We start from the raw sequence: 13,895 nt of genomic DNA on the forward strand, positions 1-13,895 counted from the left end.
GACCTTATGTCAGGAGCGCCAGACCCTGACTCAGCAATCTGCTTCTGAGAGACCAAGACCCGAGGCCTACCTGCCGCCATCTCGTCACGGAAGTGCTGCCGCCGGCCTTCGTCTGAGTCTTTGGGGACCAGGTTCCCGACCTGGCTGAAGTGCACTGCCATTTGGTTCACAGTACCAATGACCTTGTAGGTGCCTTCCTACGGAGAGAGTGGGCTGGGTCAGGCCGGGTGTTCCCCACAGGGCCTGAGTCAGAACGGAGTTGAGTCAGGGGCCTGACAGGGGGGTGCCCAGAGGTCACTCTGACAGAGACTCGATCAACCAGGCAGGGTGCCAGGCCCTGAGGGTATCGTGCTGCTACAGGTCAGACGCCTGCCCTGACCCCTATACTCTCTCCCTGGCCCCAACATCATTAGTTTTATATCTAGATAATAAAATTCTTGTCAAAGGCTTATTGAAAAATACTTTCTCAGTAGGTAAAGGGACATACATGATAACTTTTCAGTATCTGTATTGCAAAACATAATGCCTAAAAGGGGTGTGTGTGTGTGTGTGTGTGTGTGTGTGTGAGAGAGAGAGAGAGAGAGAGAGAGAGAGAGAGAGAGAGAGAGAGAGAGAGAGAGAGAGAGAGAGAGAGAGAGGTGCCTGCCTTAGAGGCAAACTGTGCTGGGAAATTATACTGATGGAGGGATGGGTTGGGTGTTGGAACATTGTATGATTGAAACCTAATCATGAACAGCTTTGCAATGCTCTATCTTGCTTTAAAAAACAGAACAAAACAAAACAAAACAAAAACACCAAAAACCAAAACTTTCTCAGGTCAAAGCTGCGGCTGACATCGGCCACAATCCAGATTGCACATCCTTCTCTCCTGAAAGGGAGCAACATGATGCTCGCCATAACCATACCGCTGGACCCTGCACCAGGCTGTTTCACTCAGGGTGCCTCAGAGTGGGGGGGGCAAGGGTGAGACCCCTCCCCGCCCCAAGGGACCCAGCCCCGGCTGCCAAAAACCTCCAGAAATCAGCCACTCTCCACATGCTTGGGCTGAGCCTCACCCACCAGTGAACCTTTCCCTGGGCTGCGCGGCTGCATTTGTGCCCCTCCACACTTCACAGGACACACCCTGCCCGTACTCCAAGAGGACCGCACCACACTTATTTGGATTCAAAGTAGGAGGCAACCAACCTCAGAGGGAAATATTACATTATTTCAGTTCTGCTTTGGGGCAGGGATTGGGATTTGGGATGGAAACACCCGAAATATGGTGGTGGGAAGGTGTTTGAATATTAAATGTGATCAAATATTGTGAACTACTTTATAAAATAAAAAAATTAATCAAACAAAAGCTGTGGCTGAGTGTGTGCCTCACACATGGGAGCCCTGGGTCCTCCCATAGCTCTGCAGGGTCGGGCAGAGCTTTCAAATGGCAAGAAACCCTGCAAGCAGAAGCCCAGGGTTCTGTTCCTGGCGTTAATACTGCTGGGTGTAAAAACAAACAAACAAAACAAACAAACAAAAAACCACAATCCCTAGCACTACGAGGAAAAACCAATTTCTTTAAATTTAAAAGAGATCAAGTACATTCTTTCATTCTCCTTCCAACTTTGGGAACTTCTGAACTTGCCCATCTCTGGCACACAGGCCTTGTCCTTACATCTGATGGGATGTAGGGAAGTAGGGGTCCTGGCCCATCGGGCTCATCACAGAAGGTGGGCAGTTCACTAGGCCACCAATCCACCTGACCTGGCCCTCGTGCCGACTCATCTCAGTGGGTTCCAAGGCTCAACAGAGTCTCAGAAACACCAAATCCCCAATCATCTATTCAATCCTAAAGGACCACAGAAATCCTGTTTTGGGTTTGGCATCTGTCCAGGTTACACAGCAAATGAGAAGCAGGACTAGGCCTCAAGCCCAGGAAACACTGTTTATTCCTTCTTTAACAAATGATTTTTAAATAGACACAATGTGCCAAGTGTTTTCTAGGTGCCAGGGGTAGAAAGCTTCAGCAAAAGCAGACACAACAGCAGGAACGGGTTCCTGCTGTCTATGGCCTGTCCCCTCTAGACGGTCTCTTCGTTGACCTGCATTCTTGTCCTAAAGTTGACACGGAGACCAGAGATCTCCTCCTTCTTCTACTGCTACTTTATGTAGTTGAAATTTCTATAGCACAGCGGGTAGGGCGTTTGCCTTGCATGCTGGCCAACCCGAGTTCGATTCCTCTGTCCCTCTCAGAGAGCCCGGCAAGCTACTGAGAATATCCCGCCCGCATTGCAGAGCCTGGCAAGCTACCCGTGGCATATTCGATATGCCAAAAACAGTAACAATAAGTCTCACAATGGAGACGTTACTGGTGCCTGCTTGAGCAAATCGATGAGCAACGGGATGACAGTGACAGTGACAGCTTAGGAAATGAAATTATAGTAGTGTTCGAGCTTATAGTTTTGGTGTTTTTTTTTTGTTTTTTTTTTTTTTTGCTTTTTAAGCCACACCCAGCGATGCACAGGGGTTATTCCTGGCTCATGCACTCAGGAACTACTCCTGGCGGTGCTCGGGGAACCATGTGGGATGCTGGGAATCGAACCTGGGTCGGCTGCGTGCAAGGCAAACCCCCTACCCGCTGTGCTATTGCTCCAGCCCCCACGTGCTTATGGTTTTGATGTACAAAATTACTGCCTCTTTCCCCACCACTAAAGTGCCCTCAACCATCCACCATAGCCTAGACGTCAACCCTGGCCCACACCTTAGTTTCCTGTCTTCCCCACCTCTACTTGGCAGTCACAGCTTAGGGTATTTTTGGTTTTGTTTTTGGACCACACCTGGGTGATGCTTGGGAGGTACTCCTGACTCTAGGCTCAGGAATCACTCCTGGCGGTGCTCAGGGTAACTAGGCCAGGGAAGAAGGTTTCAAGGGCTAGAGCATGGACTTTGCAAGCAGGAGTCCAAGGTGTGTTCTCTGGCATTGACCGTCCCTTCGAGTACTGCCAGGAGTGAGTCCTGAGCACAGTAACAGGGTGTGGCTCCTCAGTGAAAAATTAGTGACCAATATTAGACTAATGGAAATTCCCAGGAGATAAATTACCCATAGAGCTGTCATTTTATATATTTATTTTTGGCCACACCCAGCAATGTTCAGGGGTGACTTCTGGCTCTGCACTCAGGAGTTACTTCTGACTGGGCTTGGGAGACTATCTGGGGTTCCAGGAATCTAATCTGAGTCAGCTACAGGCAAGGCAAACACCCTATTCTCTCCAGCCCTGGAGCTGTCATTTTATTTTATGCATTTTTTAATTGAATCACCGTGAGATACAGTTACAAAACTTTTATGTTTGAGTTTCAGTCATACAATGATCAAACTCCCATCCATCCGCCAGTGCACATTCTCCACCGCCAATGTCCCTAGTATTATCACCCCCCTTTCCAACCGTCCCCCTGCCTCTATGGCAGACTATTTCCCCCGTACTCTCTCTCAACTTTTGGGCTTTATGGCTTGCAATACAGATACTGAGAGGCCATCACGTTTGGTCCTTTATCTACTTTCAGCACACATCTCCCATCCCAAACGATCCCTCCAACCATCATTGACTTAGTGGTCCCCTCTCTATTCTGGAGCTGTCCTTTTAGATTTCATCTTCATGCTGTCCCTGACGGTGGGGGACTAGGACCATCCTCTTGAGTTTAGGGATGGAACTCTGGCTCCATTTCTGTGTGACAACAGGGCAGACATTTCTGGGGCTGTATGACCTTCCTCCTCTTCCCAGCACCGAAAGAGAGGCCTTGGCACTCCGTGAGGGACCTATGAAATGAGCCCCACTGGGCAGGAGATGCCAGGCAGGGTGAGGAGGGTTTTAGAAGGCTGAGTCGGTGGTCCGCCTGGCAACCTCAGGAAAAGGGGCTGGCAGTTGGCATGAAGAGGTCTTGTTTCCCAGGGAGTGGGATTCCATGAGGCAGAAGAAATGCATTGCCTTCCCCGGGCTGCCTGCAGCTGCCTTCCTGGCACGGGGGCACACTGAGTCCCAGAGAGCCCCGCAGAGGGCACCACACTCCAGCCTTGGCCAATGACTGAGTCAGGTTGGGGGTGGTGGACGGGACAGCTGCCCTCTGCCCCTCTGCCCTTCGGGAGCTGTCCACCCAAGGCCATTTGTGCAATTTGGAGTGGGACCTCTCAAAAACTACTCCTGCCTTAGTTTATCCTTCATCTCTTTGTCTCTTTGTAGAAGCATTGACTCCTCAATCTTTTCTTTCGGGGATGGGGGCAAGGGGGCACTAAGTGGCTTTATTAGAGAAAAGCCATCGTTATAAAGGACTCTTTATTTTTTGGGTTTCTGGGTGCACAACTGTGCTCTACCTCTGAGCTTCACTCCCCAGCTCTATATGGTTCCTTATTTTTTTTTTTTTGGCGTCACATCCAGTGATGCTCAGGGGTTACTCCTGGCTCATGCACTTAGGAGTTACTCCTGGCGGTGCTCGGGGGAACCATATGGGATGCTGGGAATCGAACCTGGGTCAGCCTCGTGCAAGGCAAATGCCCTACCCACTGTGCTATCGCTCCAGCCCCTATATGGTTCCTTTTATATGAAATGTCTGTGTGGGAGGGAATGCATCTCAGGGGCAAAGTCCATGCCTTGCATGCATGTGACCTGGGTTCAATCCTGGGCACTGCAAAGTAAATTAAAAAAAATAATACTAAACTAAGTGAATTTTTCAGAATAGGAAAATTGATAGATTAGTAGATGCCTAAATCTGGAAGGGGCAGAGGAGATGACAGCTAAGAATCCAGGATTTCTTTGGGGAAAAGTGAAATGTTTGGAAGTGGAACAGGGTGATAATTGCATCCTTGCAAAGGTATTGCATACATATGTGTTTGCTCCTGAGGAGGCCTCTCAAGGGTTGCTGAGCATGCCCAGAGGACACTCTGGCCAGCCAGACTGCCCTGCAGCGTTGGGAATTACCCAGGTTGCCCCGGTAGTGCTCAGAGCCTCCAGGGCTGCATTCAGAGATGCTCTGAGTAGCAGGGACTTTTGGACATCAAACAGGGACCAGTCATAACATAAGGCATTAACCTCTGTACCATGCCTCAGACCCCTATAGATATATTTTTAAAGAAGGGGCTGGAGAGATGTATAGCCAGTAGGGCACTTGCCTTGCATGCAGCTGACCTCGGTTTGATAACTAGCAAACCATATAGTCTCCTGAGCACCACCAGGAGTTATTCCTGAGTCCAGAGCCAGGAGTAACCCCTGAGCATCATCAGGTGTAACCTAAAAAGAAATACATATATAGATAGATAGATAGATAGATAGATAGATAGATAGATAGATAGATAGCGGCAGTTGGGTATCCTGCCCACATGGCAGAGCCTGGCAAGCTACCTGTGGTGTATTCAATATGCCAAAATCAGTAACAACAATGGGCCTCATTCCTCTGACCCTGGAATAGCTCCCAATATGGTAGCGTTAAGAAGGATCAACAAAGAGACGCTGATAAAATCTCAGGGCTGAACTAGGCTGCCAAAACAAAGAAGGACTAAAATGACTGTTTGCACTTTTAATGCACATGGGCTGGTATTGGAAGCATCCATAAAGGACCTGAAGGTGCAAGTGTGGAAGATCAAGTACGACGTTATTGGATTGACCGAGATGAGAAGGCATTGAACACATCACACCGTTTTCGAAACTGGAGAACTGTTCCTCAGAATATGCGACAGTAGAGGTGTCGGTGGTGTCGGTATCCTTGTCAACACAAACTTGACCATGAGCATTGATTCATTAGAATGCCTAACAACATCCAACTATGATGAAGAAATTGAGAAGTTCTACACAGAGCTGGAGAAGTTCTATAAAGAAAACCACACCTTATACAAGGTCATTGTCGGTGATTTTAATGCCAAGATAGGACCTAGCAAGTCACCCGAGAACTCCACATCGGGACCCACGGCCTAGAATGGAACAGGGAACAGGGTGAGAGACTGTCTGAGTTCATCATGTTGACCAAGACCATCCATGGTAACTCGCAGTTCCAGAAGGCCAAATCTAAATGATGCACATGGGAGTCTCCTGGTGAATAGTTCCACGATGAAATTTACCACATCATATTCAATCAACAGTTTTGCCTGACCCATGTTGTTGTTGTCCCAAAATTCCAAATGGGATCAGACCACCGTCTCCTTCGTGCAAAATTCTACTTCATGGAGCGGGGAGAAAGGGCTGCAAAGTTTAAGAAGAGAATTCCCAGAAAGACCACCAACTGGGAGCTCTTTAGCACAACTGCAGCAATATGGGAAGATGCTCTCATTTACAACATTGATGAGGAATACTATCGACTGGTTCAGCACCTCCATGATTGTGCGAGGAACGCCGAGAGAGAGAGAAAGCACAAAAAGTTGCCTGTCTTCGGAAACTCTTGAGCTCATTTGCCAACGTGGTCTGTCGAGAGCCTCAGGCAATCACAAGCTAACATCTGAGTTCAAAAAACTGTGCAGAGAAGCGATAAAGGAAGACCTCAAAGAGAGAAGAGCAGCAGTGTTGGCTGATGCAGCAGAAGCCAGGAAAAGTATTCGCAACACCTGCCTTTCCTTCACCAACTATAAGACCAAGATGACTGCCCTCCAACATCCTGATGGATCTATCACATCTTCCAGAAGGGCAATGGAAAAGGTTATCCACGACTTCTACTCGGATCTCTTTGATAGCCACGTCCACCTGCCCACATACCAAATTCCGAAGGATGGATATGTCATTCCCAGCGTTCTCCCTTCCAAAATCTGACACGCCATTTCATTGGTAAAGAAGCATACAGCATTCAGTCCAAACAAGGTCAGATCCGAACACCTGAAGAATCTGCCGCCAGTATTTGTCAATACACTGGCCTGGCTCTTTACACGCTACCTGTCTGAATGCAAGGTTCCATCCCAGTGGAAAACCAGCAGGACTGTCCTGTTGTACAAGAAGGGAGACATCCACGATATAGGCAACTACCGCCCGATCTGCCTGTTTTCCGTCGTCTACAAGTTATTCACTTGAGTCATCCTGAATCGTATTAGCAGAACACTAGACGAAGGACAACCATGAGAGCAAGCCGGGTTCCAAAAAGGATTCAGCATGATCGACCATATCCACATGATGACCAAGCTCATTGAGGTTTCGAGAGGGTTTTAAGACACAGCTCTTTCTAACGTTCATCAATTTAAAGAAGGCCTTTGATTCTGTTGAGACTGAAGTGGTAATTGAAGCCCTAGCCAAACAGGGTGTTAAAATTCAATACATCAGGATTCTCCGTGAGTTATATTATAGATTCACCACCAGGATCTCGTCATTTTACAAAGAAGTGATCATTGACGTAAAGAGAGGGGTTTGGCAGGATGACACCATTTCACCAAAACTCTTCAGTGCCACCCTCGAGAACATCATGCAATGACTGGAATGGAAAGGAATGGGAGTGAAGATAGACGGTCGGCAACTACACCACCTTCGCTTTGCTGATGACATCGTTCTCATAACACCAAATATCAGCCAAGCAGCACAAATGCTGGCCGACTTTGACCGTGATTGTGGAAAGGTGATTGTGGAAAGACTGCAGCTGAATCTCACAAAGACAATGTTCGGATGCCACAAACCACAGAGAAGCGGCAGGCATTCTGGTGAGCAACGTGGCCCGGACAATGCTCCGGACCCGATTCGGGGCCAGCAACACCGGGGGGCCGGAGGGAGGAGGTGCTGCCAGCACACCTTCTCCGGATGGAACCCCGGCGCCACTGAGCAGCAACTAACACGGCTCCAGGATTCGGGACTGGGACAGATCCGAGCCACGCGACCTTTTCTAAAACCTGAAAACACACAATCTTTGAATGGAAAACTAAGTATCAAATGCCTCCTTATTAGGGCTATCTTGTTTGGGGATATAACTCCCACAACAATAGTGAGTTTTGTGTTGAAATATGGAACGTAATCAAGGTGAAGAGAAAATAAAGTGAGGTTCATCAGTTATACAGTTGGGGTGGGGGCGGGGGGCATACCGGGGATTTTGGTGGTGGAATGTGGGCACTGGTGAAGGGATGGTGTTTGAATACGGTATAACTGAGATATAAACCTGAGAACTCTGTAACTTTCCACATGGTGATAAGATTTTTAAAAAAATTTAAAAAAATTAAAAAAAAAAAAACAAAGACAATGTTCATGAGAAACGAACTAGTTCCTGATGTTCCATTTGCCCTCAACAGAACAAACATCTCCGAATGCAGCAGTTATGTGTACCTAGGTCGAGAACTCAATATGACAAACGACCTGGCACCTGAACTGCGCAGGAGGAAGAGAACAGCATGGAATGTCTTTAAGAACGTCGAAGAAGTGGTTAAGAGGATGAAGAACCTCCGGCTCTGGGCACATCTTTTCAACTCCACCATTCTTCCTGCACTAACATATGCCTCAGAGACCTGGGCCCTATGAAAACAGGATCAGAACGCCATTCGGGTATCCCAAAGAGGAATCGAAAGAGCTATGCTTGGAGTATCACATTTCACTCAAGTGAGAGAAGGAATTCAGAGAATCAGGGACGCTGTCTTGTTTGCCAAGACGTAGAAAATCAGATGGGCCGGACATGTAATGCGATTTAGAGATGACTTGTGGACTAGAGCTGTTACCGACTGAATTCCATGGGGCGTCAAAAGACCACGTGACCACCCACCTACAAGATGGTCAAACTTCTTCGTCAAGACCCTGAATGAATGGGTTTGAGGCTCTTCGTGTTCCTGGAGCGAGCAGATGCCACTGGGCTACACTAGCACGTGACAGGGACGAATGGAGACGTTACTGGTGCCCGCTTGAACAAGTCGACAATTAATGGGATGACAAGTGATACAAGTGATATAGACAGATAGACAGTAGATAAATTTCTCTCTCTCTAATAATCAGAAAAACTAGTTCAAATCTTTTTTGAATCCTAAGCATGAGATTTAAAAAAATCTAATTTGGACTTCTATAAAATAAAGATAATAATTGTATATAATTGTAATAAGCTTATATCAAATGAAATATGAGGTGCCAGAGAAACAGCCCAGAGAGATGCCAGACAGTCGTCGGCAGCTGATGCTCCAGGCTCCAAAGCTCCTGACTCATGTGGCTGCAACACCGCCACGCTTCACAGAGCTGGAGTTCCAATAAAAAACTAGATGGGACAATTGATGGCACAGAAAATTAGATGGTACAACTGAGTCGAAGTCCTACTAGGCTCAATGAGTGAAAACATTGACACACCAGGCCCGACTCGCCTCTAACAGCTCAGGACATGACTTTAACTACACCATTACGTGATATATGTTGAAACAAGCGATACAAAGTAAATTATTTTACTTTATAAGTATAAGGGGGCAGGCTTGGGTGGTGGGTGGGAAACTAGGGACACTGGTGGAGAAAAGGGAACATTGGTGGTAGGAAGGGTGTTGAGATACTGAATACCTGAAACTACTATACTGTGAATAACTTTGTCAATCGTGGTGTTTAAATAACGTTTCAAATTCAATAAGAAATATGAGAAATACAACAGCAGATAGGGTGCTTGCCTTGCATGTGGCCGATCTGGGTTTGATACCTGGCATCCCATATGCTTTCTTGAGTCCTACTATGAGTGACCCCTGAGCACAAAGTCAGAAGGAAGCCCTGAGCACCACCAGAGATAGCCTGTGTGAAATACAGCGATCTAACATAGGATATGACACTGGCATACAGTAAGCTACAAGTGGATCTTAAAAATAATGAAATAAGACCATTCGAAGGGTTAGAGCATGTGCTTTACAATGGAAGACCTGGGCTTAATCCCAGCACCAGGTCTCTCTCTCTCTCTCTCTCTCTCTCTCTCTCACACACACACACACACACACACACACACACACACACACACAAACAAGAAAAAAAACAGCGAGAAAGAAAAACATACATATTATTTCCATTTTTGCTCAGATAATACTCAGAAATCCTTTTTGGGAAGCCAGAAGGATAGTTCAGCAGTTAGGACATTTACTTTGCATGTGGTTGACCCAGGTTTGGTCCATGTGGTCCCCAAGTTCTACCAGGAGCAATCCCTGAGCACAGAGCTAGGAGTGTTTCTGAATGTAACCCAAAAACCAAAACCAAAAAGAAATCCTCTGAGGTCAGCACTCAGAGGAGCTGACCTGGCTGAAACCAGTGTGGGGCACTTCCAGAAGGGCGGGTGTGTGCTCACCACATGAGAACACACCCACAGGACTATACCCATGGAAGGCCCAGAAGGGCGGGTGTGTGCCACTCACAGGATTGTACCTAGGGAGGGCCACAAGGGCTGACTGCCCCAAAGTGTTCACAGGAGCCCACAGGGATGCAGGAGGGAGTGGCTAGGGGAGAGGAGGTCAGCTCCCTGTCCAGAGGGCAGTTGGTCTCCCTCTCAGTGTCCAGATGGAAGGGTATCCAGCTTTCAAAGACCTAATAGTTGGTATTAGTGAACAATGAATTGCCCATCTTAGAAGAGTAGTTTATTTTTTTTCTTCTTTTTGGGTCACACCTGGTGATGCACAGGGGTCACTCCTGGCTCTAGACTCAGGAATTACTCCTGGCGGTGCTCAGGGGACCATATGGGATGCTAGAAATCGAACTCAGATCGGCCTTGTGCAAGGCAAACGTTCTACCCACTGTGCTATTGCTCCGGCCCCAAGAGTAGTTTTCTTTTCTTTTTCTTTTTTAAATTTTTTTATTAGAGAATCACTGTGATGTACAGTTACAAACTTATGAACTTTTGTGTTTGCATTTCACTCATACAGTAATAGTTTACCTATCTCTCCACCAGTGCCCATTCACCTTCACCAATGATCCCAGTATCCCTCTCAACACCCCCACCCCATCCCCCACCACCCTACCCTGCCTCTGGGGCAGGGCATTCCCTTTTGTTCTCTCTCCTTTTGGGCAATTGAGGTATTGAGTGGCCTTCATGTTTGGTCTATAGTCTACTTTTAGTTCGCATTTTCCAACCTGAATGGGTCCTCCCGACATCTTCTACTTGGTGTTCCCCTCTCTATCTGGGCTGCCTTTTCCCCCAGCATGTGAGGCCAGTTTCCAAGCTGTGGGGCAGACCTCCTGATCCTTATCTCTACAACTACCAAGAGTAGTTTTCTAACCAAACAATTGTCTTCAGGATTCTTGAAAAAAGGATGGCTCTGTAGGGCCTTCATTCATGAACAAGATGGCAAAGGACATTGGTAAAGAATTTCAAAAGCCTGGGGCTGGAGCTATAGCACAGCAGGTACGGCGTTTGCCTTGCTTGTGGCTTACCCGGATTCAATACCCAGCATCTAATATGGTTCCGAGCACTGCCAGAAGTGGTTCCTGAGTGCAGAACCAGGAGTAAGCCCTGTGCATCGCTGGGGGTGACCTCCAAAAGTGAAAAAAAAATTTTCAAAAGCCTTTGGAAAATTCCATGTTGAATCTCAGGGTTCTGGGTGAGGACCTCAGGTTATTTACTTATTTTTATTAATTTTCATTAGAAACACCGTGATTGGCACAGTTGTTCCTTATACAGTTGTTTCAAGCATTTAGTGATCCAACACCACCAGTGCGGTGTTCCCTCCACCAATATCCCCAATTACCCTCCCAATTCCAACCTGCCCCCTTAGGCACTAACAAATTTATTTTATATTGCTTATTCCAATAAAACTTTAGAAATGGCTAATAGAATGATCAAAAAACAAATCATTAAGAACCAATTTGTGGGGGGCTGGAGCAATAGCACAGCGGGTAGGGCGTTTGCCTTGCACGCGGCCGACCCGGGTTCGATTCCCAGCATCCCATATGGTCCCCTGAGCACCGCCAGGGGTAATTCCTGAGTGCAGAGCCAGGAGTAACCCCTGTGCATCGCCGGGTGTGACCCAAAAAGCAAAAAAAAAAAAAAAAAACAATTTGTGGGGGCTGGAGTGATAACATAGTGGGTAGGGCGTTTGCCTTGCACGCGGCCGACCCGGGTTCGATTCCCAGCATCCCTTATGGTCTCCCGAGCACCGCCAGGAGTAATTCCTGAGTGCATGAGCCAGGAGTAACTCCTGTGCATCGCCAGGTGTGACCCAAAAAACAAAAACCAAAGCAAAACAAAACTAAAGAACCAGTAATTTGTGATTACTGTATGATTTGGCCTATGTAAGTAAGCAAATTAAAGCCATTTAATACAATATAATAATAAAATGTCTATTCTCATTTACACATAGAAGTTTTCAACTCTGGAATCTAAAGTATATTGCATTAAATTTTGTTTTCTACATGGATCTCATTATGGTAATAATCATTTCTCACCTATCATAAATAAAACTTTTAAAGCAATTCTATGTTGATGTATTTTGGAGTTTACATTGAATAGGTAAGGCCTACATATTTTTTCCCTGAGCCTGGCAAGCTACCCGTGGGTATTCAATATGCCAAAAACAGTAACAACAAGTCTCACAACGGAGACATTACTGGTGCCTGCTCGAGAAAACTGATGTACAATGGGACGACAGTGCTACACTTTATATAAACACTGTGGTTTACAAAGTTGTTATGATGATTTGTTATAGGCACTCAATACGAGAACCTCAGTTTAGAGGTGGTCTCTCGAATCGCTGAGGGACTTCTGCAGTGTGGCCACCAAGCCAAGCCACCCCTGCAGGCCCCAGAGGAGACGCAACTTACTTTGAAGCTGTACCTGACAATGTTCTGGGGCGCGTGTGGATTGTTAGCCGTCAGGATGCGGGTAAACTCCTCCTTTAGCTCCTAAGGAAGAGAAATACCAAGAGGTCATCTATGGTCCCCCACCCGCCGCCTCCGAGGCTTGGGAACATCCAGCTGCCCCAACCCCTCACCAGGCTGTCAGCAGACCTCTCACCCTCAGGTGAGAGCACAGGCTCCCAGGTCCCAGGGAGAAAGGCACTTCTGAGGCTGGAGGAGGAGGAAGGAGCCGGGTCGGGTGTGGTTCACCTACCGCATCCGTCAACTCCAGCTGGTCAGGGGGTCTAACGATGGTTTTGGATTGGGCCCATTCGTCTGTTCCTTCTCCCAATTCAGTGCCTGAATCTTCATCCTGGATGTGAGACCTCTTGTGAGACTCAGACGGTGAGCTTGGCCCAGCCAGCAGTTATGCAGGCAACCCCTTGGCTTGCACATCATCCCTGCTCTGCCACCTGTTAGTTGATAAAATGTACAGCTGACCATTCATAGAAGGGTCCCGAGCAATAGCGAGGGCCAGTGTTCTCATTACCTGGAAGTTCAGGACCATCTCAACCCTGGGGCCACACTGTGGTGGGCTTCGATCCCAGGAGAGGAACCGGAAGAACTGGATCCCCTCCCTCTAGGTTCCTGGCTGCTGGCCAGGGCCCGCTGCTAAAGCCTGGCCCTTCTGCAGAATGCATGGACCCAGCTCTCCTTTAAGCTGCTTCAACTCTAGTTCATGTTTTACCTTCTCATGTGCCACCTTAAGGTTACTCTTATAATAATAATCTGTGCTTGGTCATTTTAAAACTCATTGATTTTGGAAGCACAAAAGAAGCAGTGAGGGGGCCGGAGCGATAGCACAGTGGGTAGGGCGTTCGCCTTGCACGCGGCCGACCTGGGTTCAATCCCCGGCATCCCATATGGTCCCCCAAGCACCGCCAGGAGTAATTCCTGAGTGCAAAGCCAGGAGTAACCCCTGAGCATCACTGGGTGTGACCCAAAAAGCAAAAAAAAAAAAAAAAAAAAAAGAAGCAGTGATAAGTTTTTTCTGTCTCATAGGACAGTTAAACACCTTACTTAAGTGGCCTATGACATAGTAACACAAATTCATTCTCCCTAATGCTCAAATATATGCAAATGGAGCAATGCATTTCACAATAAAACTGGGGTAAAACTAAAATACAATATCCAGTGTGGGCA

At 47.2% G+C, this 13,895-nt stretch overlaps 1 protein-coding gene across 4 annotated transcripts in view; it reads right to left on the reverse strand.

Annotated features, from left to right (window-relative positions):
• DNAI1 (dynein axonemal intermediate chain 1) overlaps positions 1–13,895 on the reverse strand; it is a 76,526-nt gene that overhangs the window by 34,859 nt on the left and 27,772 nt on the right. For 3 of the 4 annotated variants that reach the window (XM_055124003.1, XM_055124004.1, XM_055124005.1), the window contains exons 3-5: positions 12,967–13,065; positions 12,678–12,758; positions 71–197 (exon numbers count right to left, since the gene is read on the reverse strand). In XM_055124003.1, the coding sequence (XP_054979978.1) occupies positions 71–197; positions 12,678–12,758; positions 12,967–13,065 (307 nt within the window). The remainder of the gene's footprint in view (positions 1–70; positions 198–12,677; positions 12,759–12,966; positions 13,066–13,895) is intronic. The other variant, XM_055124006.1, reaches the window with a different exon arrangement.

Source organism: Sorex araneus, chromosome 1, assembly GCF_027595985.1.
Source record: "Sorex araneus isolate mSorAra2 chromosome 1, mSorAra2.pri, whole genome shotgun sequence".
Taxonomy (NCBI): domain Eukaryota; kingdom Metazoa; phylum Chordata; class Mammalia; order Eulipotyphla; family Soricidae; genus Sorex; species Sorex araneus.